The 10,449-nt window shown below is 54.2% G+C and overlaps 1 protein-coding gene and 1 long non-coding RNA gene across 7 annotated transcripts in view; both read left to right on the top strand.

Annotated features, from left to right (window-relative positions):
* The window catches only part of MGAT5 (alpha-1,6-mannosylglycoprotein 6-beta-N-acetylglucosaminyltransferase), a 360,006-nt gene extending 355,591 nt beyond the window's left edge, over window positions 1–4,415 (top strand). For all 6 annotated transcript variants that reach the window (XM_024764088.1, XM_024764090.1, XM_024764087.1 and 3 more), the window contains one exon: window positions 3,828–4,415. In XM_024764088.1, the coding sequence (XP_024619856.1) occupies window positions 3,828–4,026 (199 nt within the window). In that variant the 3' untranslated portion in view covers window positions 4,027–4,415. The remainder of the gene's footprint in view (window positions 1–3,827) is intronic.
* A 48-nt stretch (window positions 4,416–4,463) lies between these two features.
* Window positions 4,464–9,806, top strand: LOC112412416 (uncharacterized). The gene is made up of 2 exons (XR_003005798.1): window positions 4,464–8,876; window positions 9,161–9,806. It is a non-coding gene; the product is annotated as an uncharacterized LOC112412416 (long non-coding RNA).
* The last annotated feature ends 643 nt before the right edge of the window (window positions 9,807–10,449 follow it).

The raw sequence follows: 10,449 nt of genomic DNA, 5'->3' as shown, positions 1-10,449 counted from the left end.
CAGGGAGCAGAAGGCCTTGTTGCGGGGCGGCCGTGGGGTTACTAAACGCCCCTCCCACCCCATCCCCTTGTAGATACGTGGGTTTTCTTCCTAGGAGGCTGCCGTGAACGCTGAGTTTGCAGTAGAGCCACCTGAAGTTAATTTTCTGTTCACAGGAGTCCTGGTGTGAATACCTTGCCTCTGCATTTGTAAATACCGATAACGTCGTGAAAGCCCGGCTCTCTGGCGCGTCTGTTGAAACCCTCTTCAGTGAGGCAGTCCTGGCTTATTCGTGTTCATGGCCCGTTAGCAGCGAGCTGCTGCTCTTTCTTCTCCAGCTTGGGGCCTGGCTCTGAGTTTAAGCTCCTCTCTGTCTTTGGGTGTCCCCGGCCTGTCCTCGCTCTGCAGTGTGACCTGATGTGACTTAAGTAGAGCCCTTTGGAGCGTCCCGTGCTGTCGTCTTGAATCGGGGAGTCAGGCAGGGCGTGGTGGGGGTGATGGAGAGGCGACCACAAACTCCTGTGCACGGAGCATGCGTGATTCGGGTGGCACCCAACCTGACCCGGACCGGGGCCAGAGTGGCCGGGGGACAGAGGCCCCAGGAAGAGCCAGAGTCTGGGCTGGTGGGACCCAGGCGGGCGCACCTCGGCTTCCGAAATGGGAACGTGCGTTAGCGGCAGGCTTCCTTTGTGATGTTGCGACCTATACAAGTTGTACTTTCTAAAAGATTCATTTATTGAGTGTGGGTTGGTTGGTTTGAAGAACAGGAATTCTAAGCCATGAGGCCTGGACTGTGAGGTCGTGGGCACCTTCGGAGCAGGGAGGTGGCCCTGAGTCAGAGTGGTGACGAGGGAGCTTGGGGAGACTTGGTGGATACGGGGCGGGGGAAGGAGTCAGACCGGCCGGTGGGTCCTGCTTCCATCCCTTCATCCTGAGTGGGTCTGCGTCGGGGGAAGAAGGGTGGGTGGCTTCTCTCCCCTCAGGAAATAGGCAGCCCCACGGGAAAGGGGGGCTTTGCCCCTCTCTTCTTCAAGAGCTATAAACTCTACACTAAGGGCTGAGGGGCCTCGGAAGCCCCAGCTCCCATCCTGTGAGAGAAGCCACCGAGGCCAGCTGGAGAGAGGTGAGGACCACAGGGGCCCACAGAAAGGAAACAGCACAGCACACCACAGGTCTGAGTGGGGAGTGTGTGTGTGTGTGCGTGCGCGTGTGTGTGCGACACAGACATCCCAGGAACAGAGAGGCAGGAACAGCCACACGCATGCTCTGAAGAGGCGAGGGGCCACGGCAGAGCATGAGGGTATACTCCAGCCATCGGGAAGGTCTCCTCGGCAACAGCTGAGCACTGTGGCTCACCCGCTCAGCAAGGATGCTGGAGGGGCCTTCCCGACCGCCCGGGGCTTGGGGGACAGAGACCTGCAGCTAACGGAAGGGAGAGCTCCCCGGGGTAGGGTCACACCCATGGCTGGCTCCGGCGCCCCTCAGCTAAACCTCTGGGGAGCTGCCTGGGGACGGGTCCCCTGTGGCTCCGGGGACCACCTGCTGCTTGAGTGCTTCGTGGTCATCTCTGGGCATCGGCCCTGGGCTGGCTGCCGCTGTTGCAGCCTCGTGGTCATGGGCGCACGTGATCGCACCCCAGGAGGCTGGGCCTGGAGTCTGAGTCCAGGAGACCAGGGGCGGGAGGAGGGTTTCTTCCTGGCTCCTGGCAATTCTCCCCCTTGCCTCGGGGTCTCAGATGAGTTGTGGAGATTTCCACGCTCCTGACGAGCAGTGTACCAGGCAGATGGCTTCAGTTAAGACACAGCAGCTGCTGTAGTTCGCCTAAATAAATAAAAAGCATGAGCATAAATCTGGATCCCAACGCCGCATTCCATATGGCAACTTTCCACGCCCAGTGGAGCTCTGGAGACCCCTTTTTGTGTTGGCCAGGAGGAGTGTCCTGTGAGGGAGCTGGTAGCCCCTGTCTCCGGCTCAGGTTTCCTTAAGACCTCCACGTCCTGCCCTCGCCATGCCCTCTGGGTGCCTCCGTCTCCCAGCTGGCTTACCTAACAACAAGGGGTATCGGGCCACTTAGAGAAGCCGCAGAGCTCCCTGGTGACTGCAGCAGCAAGAGGGGCCGGTGCTGCCCTCCTGGGCACCGGGAGCCAGGCAGGCAGCCTCGGAGAGCTCACCAGAAGCCCCAGCAGCTGCACTGGGAACCACCAGATTAACACTGGCAGGAGGGCAGGTGGGCCCCAGCAGTTAGGTGGCGGGAGAGAGAAAAGAGAGGGCGCAGGAGTAATGGGGGCACCACGTGCCCTTCCCCCGACACTTGGAGGCTTTCCAGAGGCAGCAGGAAACCTCGGGTTCCACATCCAGATCCCCTCCCTACCGGCAAGAATCAAGACTTCCGTGAACAAAGCAAAATAGAGATGGTTGGCATGTGTGTAAGTTCTCACTGTTGGGCAAAGGAGGCAGGTGGCGTAGCCCCACCAGCGTCCGCCGGGGCAGGGTGATGATGGGAATCATGACAGGTCTCGTGTGTTGAATACTTCCCAGAGCTAGACTCTGCCAGCTGCTCGATAAGCATTAATTTAATCCCTGGACCTTCCCTGTGAGGTAAGGATTCTCTATCCCCATTTCACGGAAGAGGAAACAGCCACAGAGAGGCTCAGTCATTGGTCCAGGGCCACACAGCTCATAAGAGATGAAGCCAGGACTCAAACCCAGATCTGCCTGGCCCTCCTATACCACCTTCTCTGAACTGGTCCCCACCAGCCATGTGGGGTACAGGGGACAAGGTGGGTAGGACCCAGGTACCCCAGGTAAGAGGAGAACTTATGTGGCTCTTCTTTGAAATGAGGCCAACACTGTTGGAAACAGAAACATCCGGTTCTCCTTCGCCCCCCCCCACGCCCCCAGGCAGTGGTCCCAGGCTGAGAAAGCAAAGCCACAGGGGTCTCCAGCCCACAGAAAATTCACCTGTTGGGAGACTATGGCACAGGGGCAAGAACACAGACCTGGGATGGTTCGGTCCCTGCTCTGCGCACCCAGAAACCTCAAGCTGGGGACAGGGCTGGGGTGGGGCTGTTGCTGTTGCCACCGTCATCCAAGGTCCAGTGACTCAGGTCCAGGACGGCACCTTCCCCAGGAGACCGTCTGACTGCTGTCCAGTGGGGACTAAGGCCACGTAACAGGGGTATCTTTAAGCCGTTAATTGAGAAAATTAAATATAGCTTTTAAAAAACATGTAAATAATGCCTATCTTTCCCCCAGTCTCACTCCTCAGAAGTAAACATTGTTAAGTCTTTAGTGTGTAGTCTTTCATGACTTCTCTCCCTCTCCCCCCCTCCCGCCCCCCGTCTCTCTCTCTCTCTCACTCGCTCACTCCCACACACACACACACACACACACACACACACACACACACACACACACACCCCCCGTCGGTACACTGTACATCCTGTTGTTACCTGCCTTACTCGACGACAGCTCTCATGCTAATGCTTGCATTTCCACCTCTCCTTTGTCAAGGGCTGCATGTAACTGATGGTACAGATGAGCCATAGTTGATTCAGCCATTTCCCACTTGCTGAGTATTCAGGTTATTTCCAGGTTTTCTCCATTATGGACAGTGCTTCGCTAAGCAGCCTTGAACACATAGCCCCACACACGTGTCCAGGCACACACATGCCTTTCTCGAGCCTGGATTTCCAGAGGTGAGAGAATGGCTGGGCCAGAGGCTGGCTGACGTTTCATTTCTACTGCAGGAGCCCCGAACGAGCTCCCCACGCCTCGGACGGTGGACAGGAGGAGGCAGGGGTGAGGACGACCCCTGCATCCCTAACCCCTTTCTCTTCCCCCGCAAGGTACGAGGTGACCTGCCAAAGCTCAGAGATGGCCAAGGACATCGTGGTGCCCTCCTTCGACCCCAAGAACAAGCACTGTGTGTTTCAAGGTGACCTCCTGCTGTTCAGCTGTGCTGGCGCCCACCCCAGGCACCGGAGGATCTGCCCCTGCCGGGACTTCATCAAGGGCCAGGTGGCTCTCTGTAAAGACTGTCTCTAGCAGCCACCGGCTCGTCCCCGCACGCACTCTCCTGGGGAAGACGGTGGCTCCAGCCCCATCGGGGCAAGGCCGGTGGGCAGAAATCATTCGGGGACTTTTGCCGGAGCCTGAACTCTTTTGGCGGGAGGTCTCGATTTGGTATTGCTCCCGCTGCGGTCGGAGGATCACAGCGGAGTTCTCACCAAAACAAAACGAGAGTCGACATCAGGCCGGGAGCCTGGCTTCTCCCTGGCACAAATTCATTTTTAATTTTGGAGGAGCTACTGTAGGGAGACTGTCTATGCAGCTGCTCCAGGGTAGAAAGAGAATCTCAAGATTCATTTAAATGAAACAAAACCAGAGGAGGAATTGAGCTAGTTGGAAAGAACCTCATATGGGAACATTCCTAAACCCATTAACTTATTTATTTGGGAGGGAGGGAGGGGGAGCTGGGGAGGGCAGAGAGGGATTGATCGCGTGTCTTGTAACTTCTTCGATTTTCCTCTGTTGGCCATCCACCTTCACTATAATATTACTACTGTCTGCTTTGGGCAGGGTGCACTGTGGGGTTGGTGGCATGCTTAAGGGCAGCTATGGGGACCCAGCTCCTCAAAGTGGATGGTGGCAGAACAGAACAAATCTTGTGTGCTTGCCACACGGCAGCTAGGGCACGGGCAGCCCCTGGCGTGCGGGGATATGCCTGTGTGGTCCAGAGAGCCCCCAGGGACCAAAGATGGGCTGCTTTGCAGCGAGAGGCTCCTTTCCTCTGTCCCACCCCATCCCCAGCCGAAAACACACTCGCACCCAAACCCACACCCACATACAACCTTGGCTGTAATTTCTGGTTAGGATTAGAAGAGCTACCCTCGGAGCTCTTGGAGGCCGTGCTCTTTGCCCCTTCAGAGATTTGTCTTCGAGCTGAGATTTGGTCGGGAGTGAAGCTGGTCTTAGGGACCACCAGAGCTGGGTTCTAGACGGATGGGCTTGTGTTGTATTCCCTCTAATGTCTGATGTCACTGACGTCCAGGGGATGGGGCTCTTGGTGAACCCGATGCCAGCTCGGGGAGCAAGGGCAGGCATGTGAACTGTCCTGGCCCCTCACCTGTGAGTGTTGGTGCGGCTTGCAAGGGGTAGGAATGTGATGCTGGCTTCTTACTCCAGGCACAGATATCTGTGGGGGGCGGCGGTGGTGAGCCGCTTGGCAGGTTGGACCAAACCGTGGAGTCACCCCCACCCCCCCGCTTTTGTGTGAGTTGCCCCGGTCCTGCACACCTCCACCCCGTGCTTCAGTGCTGTGCGTGTAAGCGTGTGTTTCTGCGATGCCCCTGGCATCTCCGTACTGCTAAGAGTGAGCCCTCCTCTCTCTGTGGCGGAACTTCCCCCTTATGAGCTGTCCCGTGATCCGTCCAGCCCTCACTCATGCTTCTGAGTGCCTTGGTTGCCGAGCAGAGCAGCTGGGCAAGGCTAATGGCCTGGGTGGGCCTTCGGGACACGAGGTTAAAGTTAGAATTCTGCTTTCTGAGGACCAGATGGAGTGTGGAGACTTGAGTTATGGGAAGTTAGATTCCGCCTGCTTCTAGATTCTTCTTGGGTGTAAAATTACTATCAAGCGCACAGCCAGCCTTTTTTTCTTAAACCCTCCGTGGGTCTTAACTGCACCTCCCATCTTAGAGAATGGAGGGAGGGAGGAAGGGCAGCCGGGGTCTCCCCGACCCCATAGGTGGCCCACATGTGCCAGGGAGAATGCTGGCGGGGAGGTCTCTCTGCTCTGAGCGTGGATGCAGGGGCCCGCCCGTCACAACCTGGCTGAGAACAGCAATAAGGATGGAGGGTGCCAGTGCCTGGGTGCCTTGAAGCTTTGCAAGGGCGGTTTCCCGCAGTGGGAGGAAACAACTGCTATCCCTGCTGTGGGGAACTGCTTTTCCCTACAGATGGGACTCCTGGCTGCAGCCTCGCTGGTGGCAATTTGCTTGAGGGCCCAGGTCTGCAATTCCTGGGCCGGTGCTGCCCTCTTCTGGGCTCTTCTGGGAGCTTCCAGTGCTGAGGACATGAGTGCCGGTGTTTGACCAGCAGGGGGCGCCGGCGGGCCGAGACCATTTTCCCACTCGGCCAGATAAAGCCATTTTGCGAGAGAGCTGTTACAGCCAACCCAGGAACTCTGAAAGCAAGGAAGTTGGAAAGCCCTGTTCTCAGAAAGATGCTGTGCCGGCCTTGTGTTCCAGAAGCTGCAGAGATTGTTTGCTGGCTGACCCCTGAGCTCAGGGACTCTCCGCCTTCTGGAGAATTCCTCTTCTCCACGTCAGGACTCTCAGGTCAGGCAGCCAGGAGAGCACCTCCCCCATTTGAAGATTCCTGTGGCTTCCCCCCATTTCTAGTAATGGAAGTAAGCCAGAGCTCTCTGCCCGCAGGGCTGCTGCTCCTGGGGCAAAGAAACCCACACTCCAGTTCTTGAGGGCATTATGAACAGAGGCGGCGACACTGAATGTATACTGGCTCTCAGGCCTCCACACACGTTGCCCAAGTCTGGTCAGCGACCCAAGAGGACATTGGGATAGGGACCTCCATCTGCCCTGCACAGGAAGGGGTGCGATTCCTGCCTGCCCTGGGAGAGGAAGGCACCTCTCAGAGTGTGGGCTGGGAGCCTTCGATGGTTTTGCCAATGCCAATCTTAATAGAATCCTAAACCAGTTAATTGGTAATTGATGACAATTCCACAGGGAGAGAAATCCCCAATCAGGATTAGTGTCTTCTTGTGCTCTGAGCATCTCTCATCTCTTGTCTGGTCTTTAGTTTTCGTACATTTTTTTCCTAAAAGATTTGGGATTTTTTTTTTTTTCCCCTCCACTGTAATCCTAAGTTCTTAAAAAAAAAAAAAAAAAAAAACTGGAGGGAAAACATTTAATTTATTAAAGGAGAGAAAGCTTTCCTTTGAAATGTAAAGACTTGCGGGAATAAAAGTTCCTGAAAGGGGAAACACTTCTCCCGCCAGTAAACACCTCATTTATTTCTTGTATGTAATTCGATTTGCACAGTACAATTGGAGAAGCTTTTTGCATTTTTGCTTAGATTCGGTTTTGTCACTGCTTATAGTTTACTTTTTGTGTGTTTTGCTGTATGTTTGGAGATATTTCTTTGGTGATATTTATTTTTTCTCTGAGGTGCCTTTTCACTTTTCTTTCGGGTTCGTTTTTGGAATGTGGGGTTGGTTTTTGGAATCTGGGTTTTGTTGAAGGAAGCTAGCAGACTCCTCCAGCTTGGAGATAGGACATTCCCTGGCATCACTGCAGGCAACTCAGGCTGGGCGCCGGAAATGCCCTCCAAGCCCCCCCCCCCCGGGCCATAGTGTAGGGGTACATACACCCCCATGAAGCCATGAGAACCCCCAAGAAAAGGTCTGACTTCCTCCAGACCAGCCCATACTTTCCCAGGCTGCTCGCCCAGGTCTTTGGGTTTGGGGACTCCTGGTTGACATGTGCCACCCCGGGAGCTTGGTGAGGTCTGGCCGCAGCAGAAAACCAGCCCTACCTGAGGGGTTGCACTGAAGGGAAGCAGGCCCTGCTGAACTCATGGAAGCACTGGCCCAAAACCACTTCATCTGGTTAGCAGGATGAAGGGGAAGAAATACGCACCCCCTTTTTTTGTTTCTTTGGCAAACGTGGGGTTCGATAAAAGTGACTACTCAGCTTCCCGGTAAGCTCACTTTGGGGCGCCCCAGTGCAGCTCACTGGTAGTGAAGCCACGAGTGTGACCAGGTAGACAGAAACTGTTCTGTTTATGGGTGGATTTGTGCTTTTTAGACCAGACCAAGGCAGGCCACCCCGTTCTCCGAGGTGGTTTACCTAGATTGTGTATTTAATGGGAACATTGTCACCCTCTCCCATGCCCCCCCGCAATTCTTGATTTAAAAAAAAAACGTCTGTTAACGACAGGCTCAGTTGTGTTACTCTCCCATGCCTGGAATGTTGTATTTATTGAAAAATATTTTCATTTCTACACTGGCTTCATTCTAACCCCATCCATCCCTATGGGGCCGCAGAGCACCTTCGTGTGAAGAGCTGGATGGATGTAGAGAGATTCAGACTTCTTTAGGAAGGTAGGAATTTCCTAAAGCACAGGGCGGGTTCCTTTCCTTCTTGTGGGCTTCAACAAAAAAATGGAAAACCAAGTGTTTATAGCAAAAGGCCAAATTAGCTGTCTAGTGTCCGATGCAGAAAAAAACTACCCTAGCTTTCTTAGCACTTAGGGTTTTTGTGAGGATTCAGTTTTGCAGTGAATTAGCAGTGTTTAGCAGTGTCTGGCATATAGGAAGCCCTAGTGAGTGTTAAATATTGTCGTTATTCGCCTTTCATAAAATTCGAGAAAAAAAGAGCTGAGCTCACTTCCTATCCTTGATTCAAAAGTAATACCTACGGGAGAATACTCCCAAGTTGATGGAATGTTGTAGGACGTAGTGGTGGAAGATACCTGAGTCCTGTGTCCACCCTGCTGGTTGAAATGCACTGACTGGAAAATACGCCAGACTGCAGCCCCAGATGGAACTGGGCCGCAAGAATTAGCAAACTGAACATAAGAAGGTGACCTCTGGCCACATGCTGTGGACCGCACCCCACTCAGCTTCTGGACTCTTCCAGGGTTTTGCTTTGCAGAACTTGGTGAGCTGGAAATTAAAATGAATTCTCTGACAGACTGTCCCCTTAAAGTTACCCATCTTTCTCTGAAATGCAATGATAGAGGCGTTTCTGTTTTTTATTGAAGGGGAAAGGAATGACCAATTGAACTTAATCGCTCCCCAGGAAGCCCCTTTTGGCGCCCCCTGCTGGCCAGGGTGGCTCCTGCACTGTCCAGTCCAAGAGGATCAGTCTCCCAGGCTGGTTAGTTGTCACGTTTCTCTCACATTAAAGGTTATTCTATGGGGGTGGCGGGGGCGTCTTCAGAGCTCCAAGAGGCTACTCGGGGCTTCATGTTGTTTTCCCAGATCGCCTGAATGTCAGTTCGCTTTTTTTTTTTTTGGCGGGGGTTGGGGGGGGTTAGTTTCAACCTCTTGCTTCCCTAGATAGGTTTAGCGTTTTATCTCCTCTCCTATCTTGGCCCTATTCTGCATAGATTGCATTTGTGCAAAATGGAGGAATATGTCGGAGTCTGGTGTCTTTTTCAGATCCTTTGGATTCTCTTCAGCTAAATCAGCAGTCATTTAAGATGGGAACTTACCTTCTTCAAAGCATCATTTCCTCTGTTCTTCCCAGATCTTGTGGAGCCTTCAGATTACCCCCCAGACCCCTGCATCCGGTGAGGCACGACAAAGGGAGGCAAGGGCAGCCGTGCGCTCGTGCGGCGGGCAGGGCCCCATCTGGGTCCGTGGGGGGCAAGGGTGGTCCTGGAGGCTCAGAGCCTTGGCGGTGCTGGAGGGATCCGTGGGCCAGCCGGCCGGGAACCTAGCACAGGCAGCCACCTCGGGCACAGCTGAGATGGAGCAGACGTGGGATGCCTTTGCTCACCGGCCTACCCGGGTATGAACAAGAGTGGAAGTCTATGCCAAAGGAGATGGTGACGTCCTTTCTGCTGTAGTTGCTGTCACAGCCTTGATGTCTGTAAGCTAATGGCCATTCGCGTCTGTGTCTTCAGCCAGCTCCTGGTACAACCATTTTCTACTGTTCACTTCTGGGGTTAAGTAGTGTGGGATTCTGCAAATAAGGTGTTGCTATCAAATGTACTGTACCGGCGTAGAGAGCACTGCTTTGTTTTCCACTGTTGTAGAGAAAACTAGGGAGAACTTTATTTTTCAATAAACTTTTCTTGTGTGACAGATGGAAGTGATTTGGGGGCGGGGCGGGTGGGTACCAGGGCGCCAGCAGGACCCCGTCCAGCTGCAGCCCCCAGCGGTGGCAGCTGCCGACTGCGTTTCACCGTTTGCAGGTACACTGCCGAAAATGCTGATAGGAAGGTAGGTTTAAGGAACTGGGGAGGTGGGGGGCTCCCTATGGAACACCCTTTCCCTTGCATCGTCACACCCACCAACACTAATTGCAGAGCACGCTCACCTAGAAGGGAATTGAGTTTGCAGGTAGACTGTTGTTTGTTTTGTAGGTAACTGTACTCCATCAGATGTGTAAAAATCTTGAAGGATGTGCTAGCGAGACAGCCCTTAAGAGGCTATCGGAGGGCTTATTAGACCTGGAACGTGTCCCCACTTCAGAGAGAGCACTTTGACCCCAGGGCTCAGTGTGGTTGGGCACAAGCCCTGGGAACAAGGAAGTTCCAGTTCATGCTCCCACCGGGGGCTTGTTGTGGGGATGGTGGAGGGCCGTGATGCAGCCTCTCCGAAGCTGCTGAACCTTCTGGTCGCTGCCCAGAGCAGAGACACCAAGGGAGACAGCCTGCATGTTTGATGGGACACACGTCCCCAAGGAAGGTGAGCATAACTTGGGTGCCTAAGTTTGGGGGCTG

This window comes from Neophocaena asiaeorientalis, unplaced genomic scaffold, assembly GCF_003031525.2.
Source record: "Neophocaena asiaeorientalis asiaeorientalis breed wild unplaced genomic scaffold, Neophocaena_asiaeorientalis_V1.1 scaffold102, whole genome shotgun sequence".
Classification (NCBI taxonomy): domain Eukaryota; kingdom Metazoa; phylum Chordata; class Mammalia; order Artiodactyla; family Phocoenidae; genus Neophocaena; species Neophocaena asiaeorientalis.
Note: the sequence above shows the minus strand (reverse complement) of the source record. Positions and strands in the feature narration are given on the sequence as shown.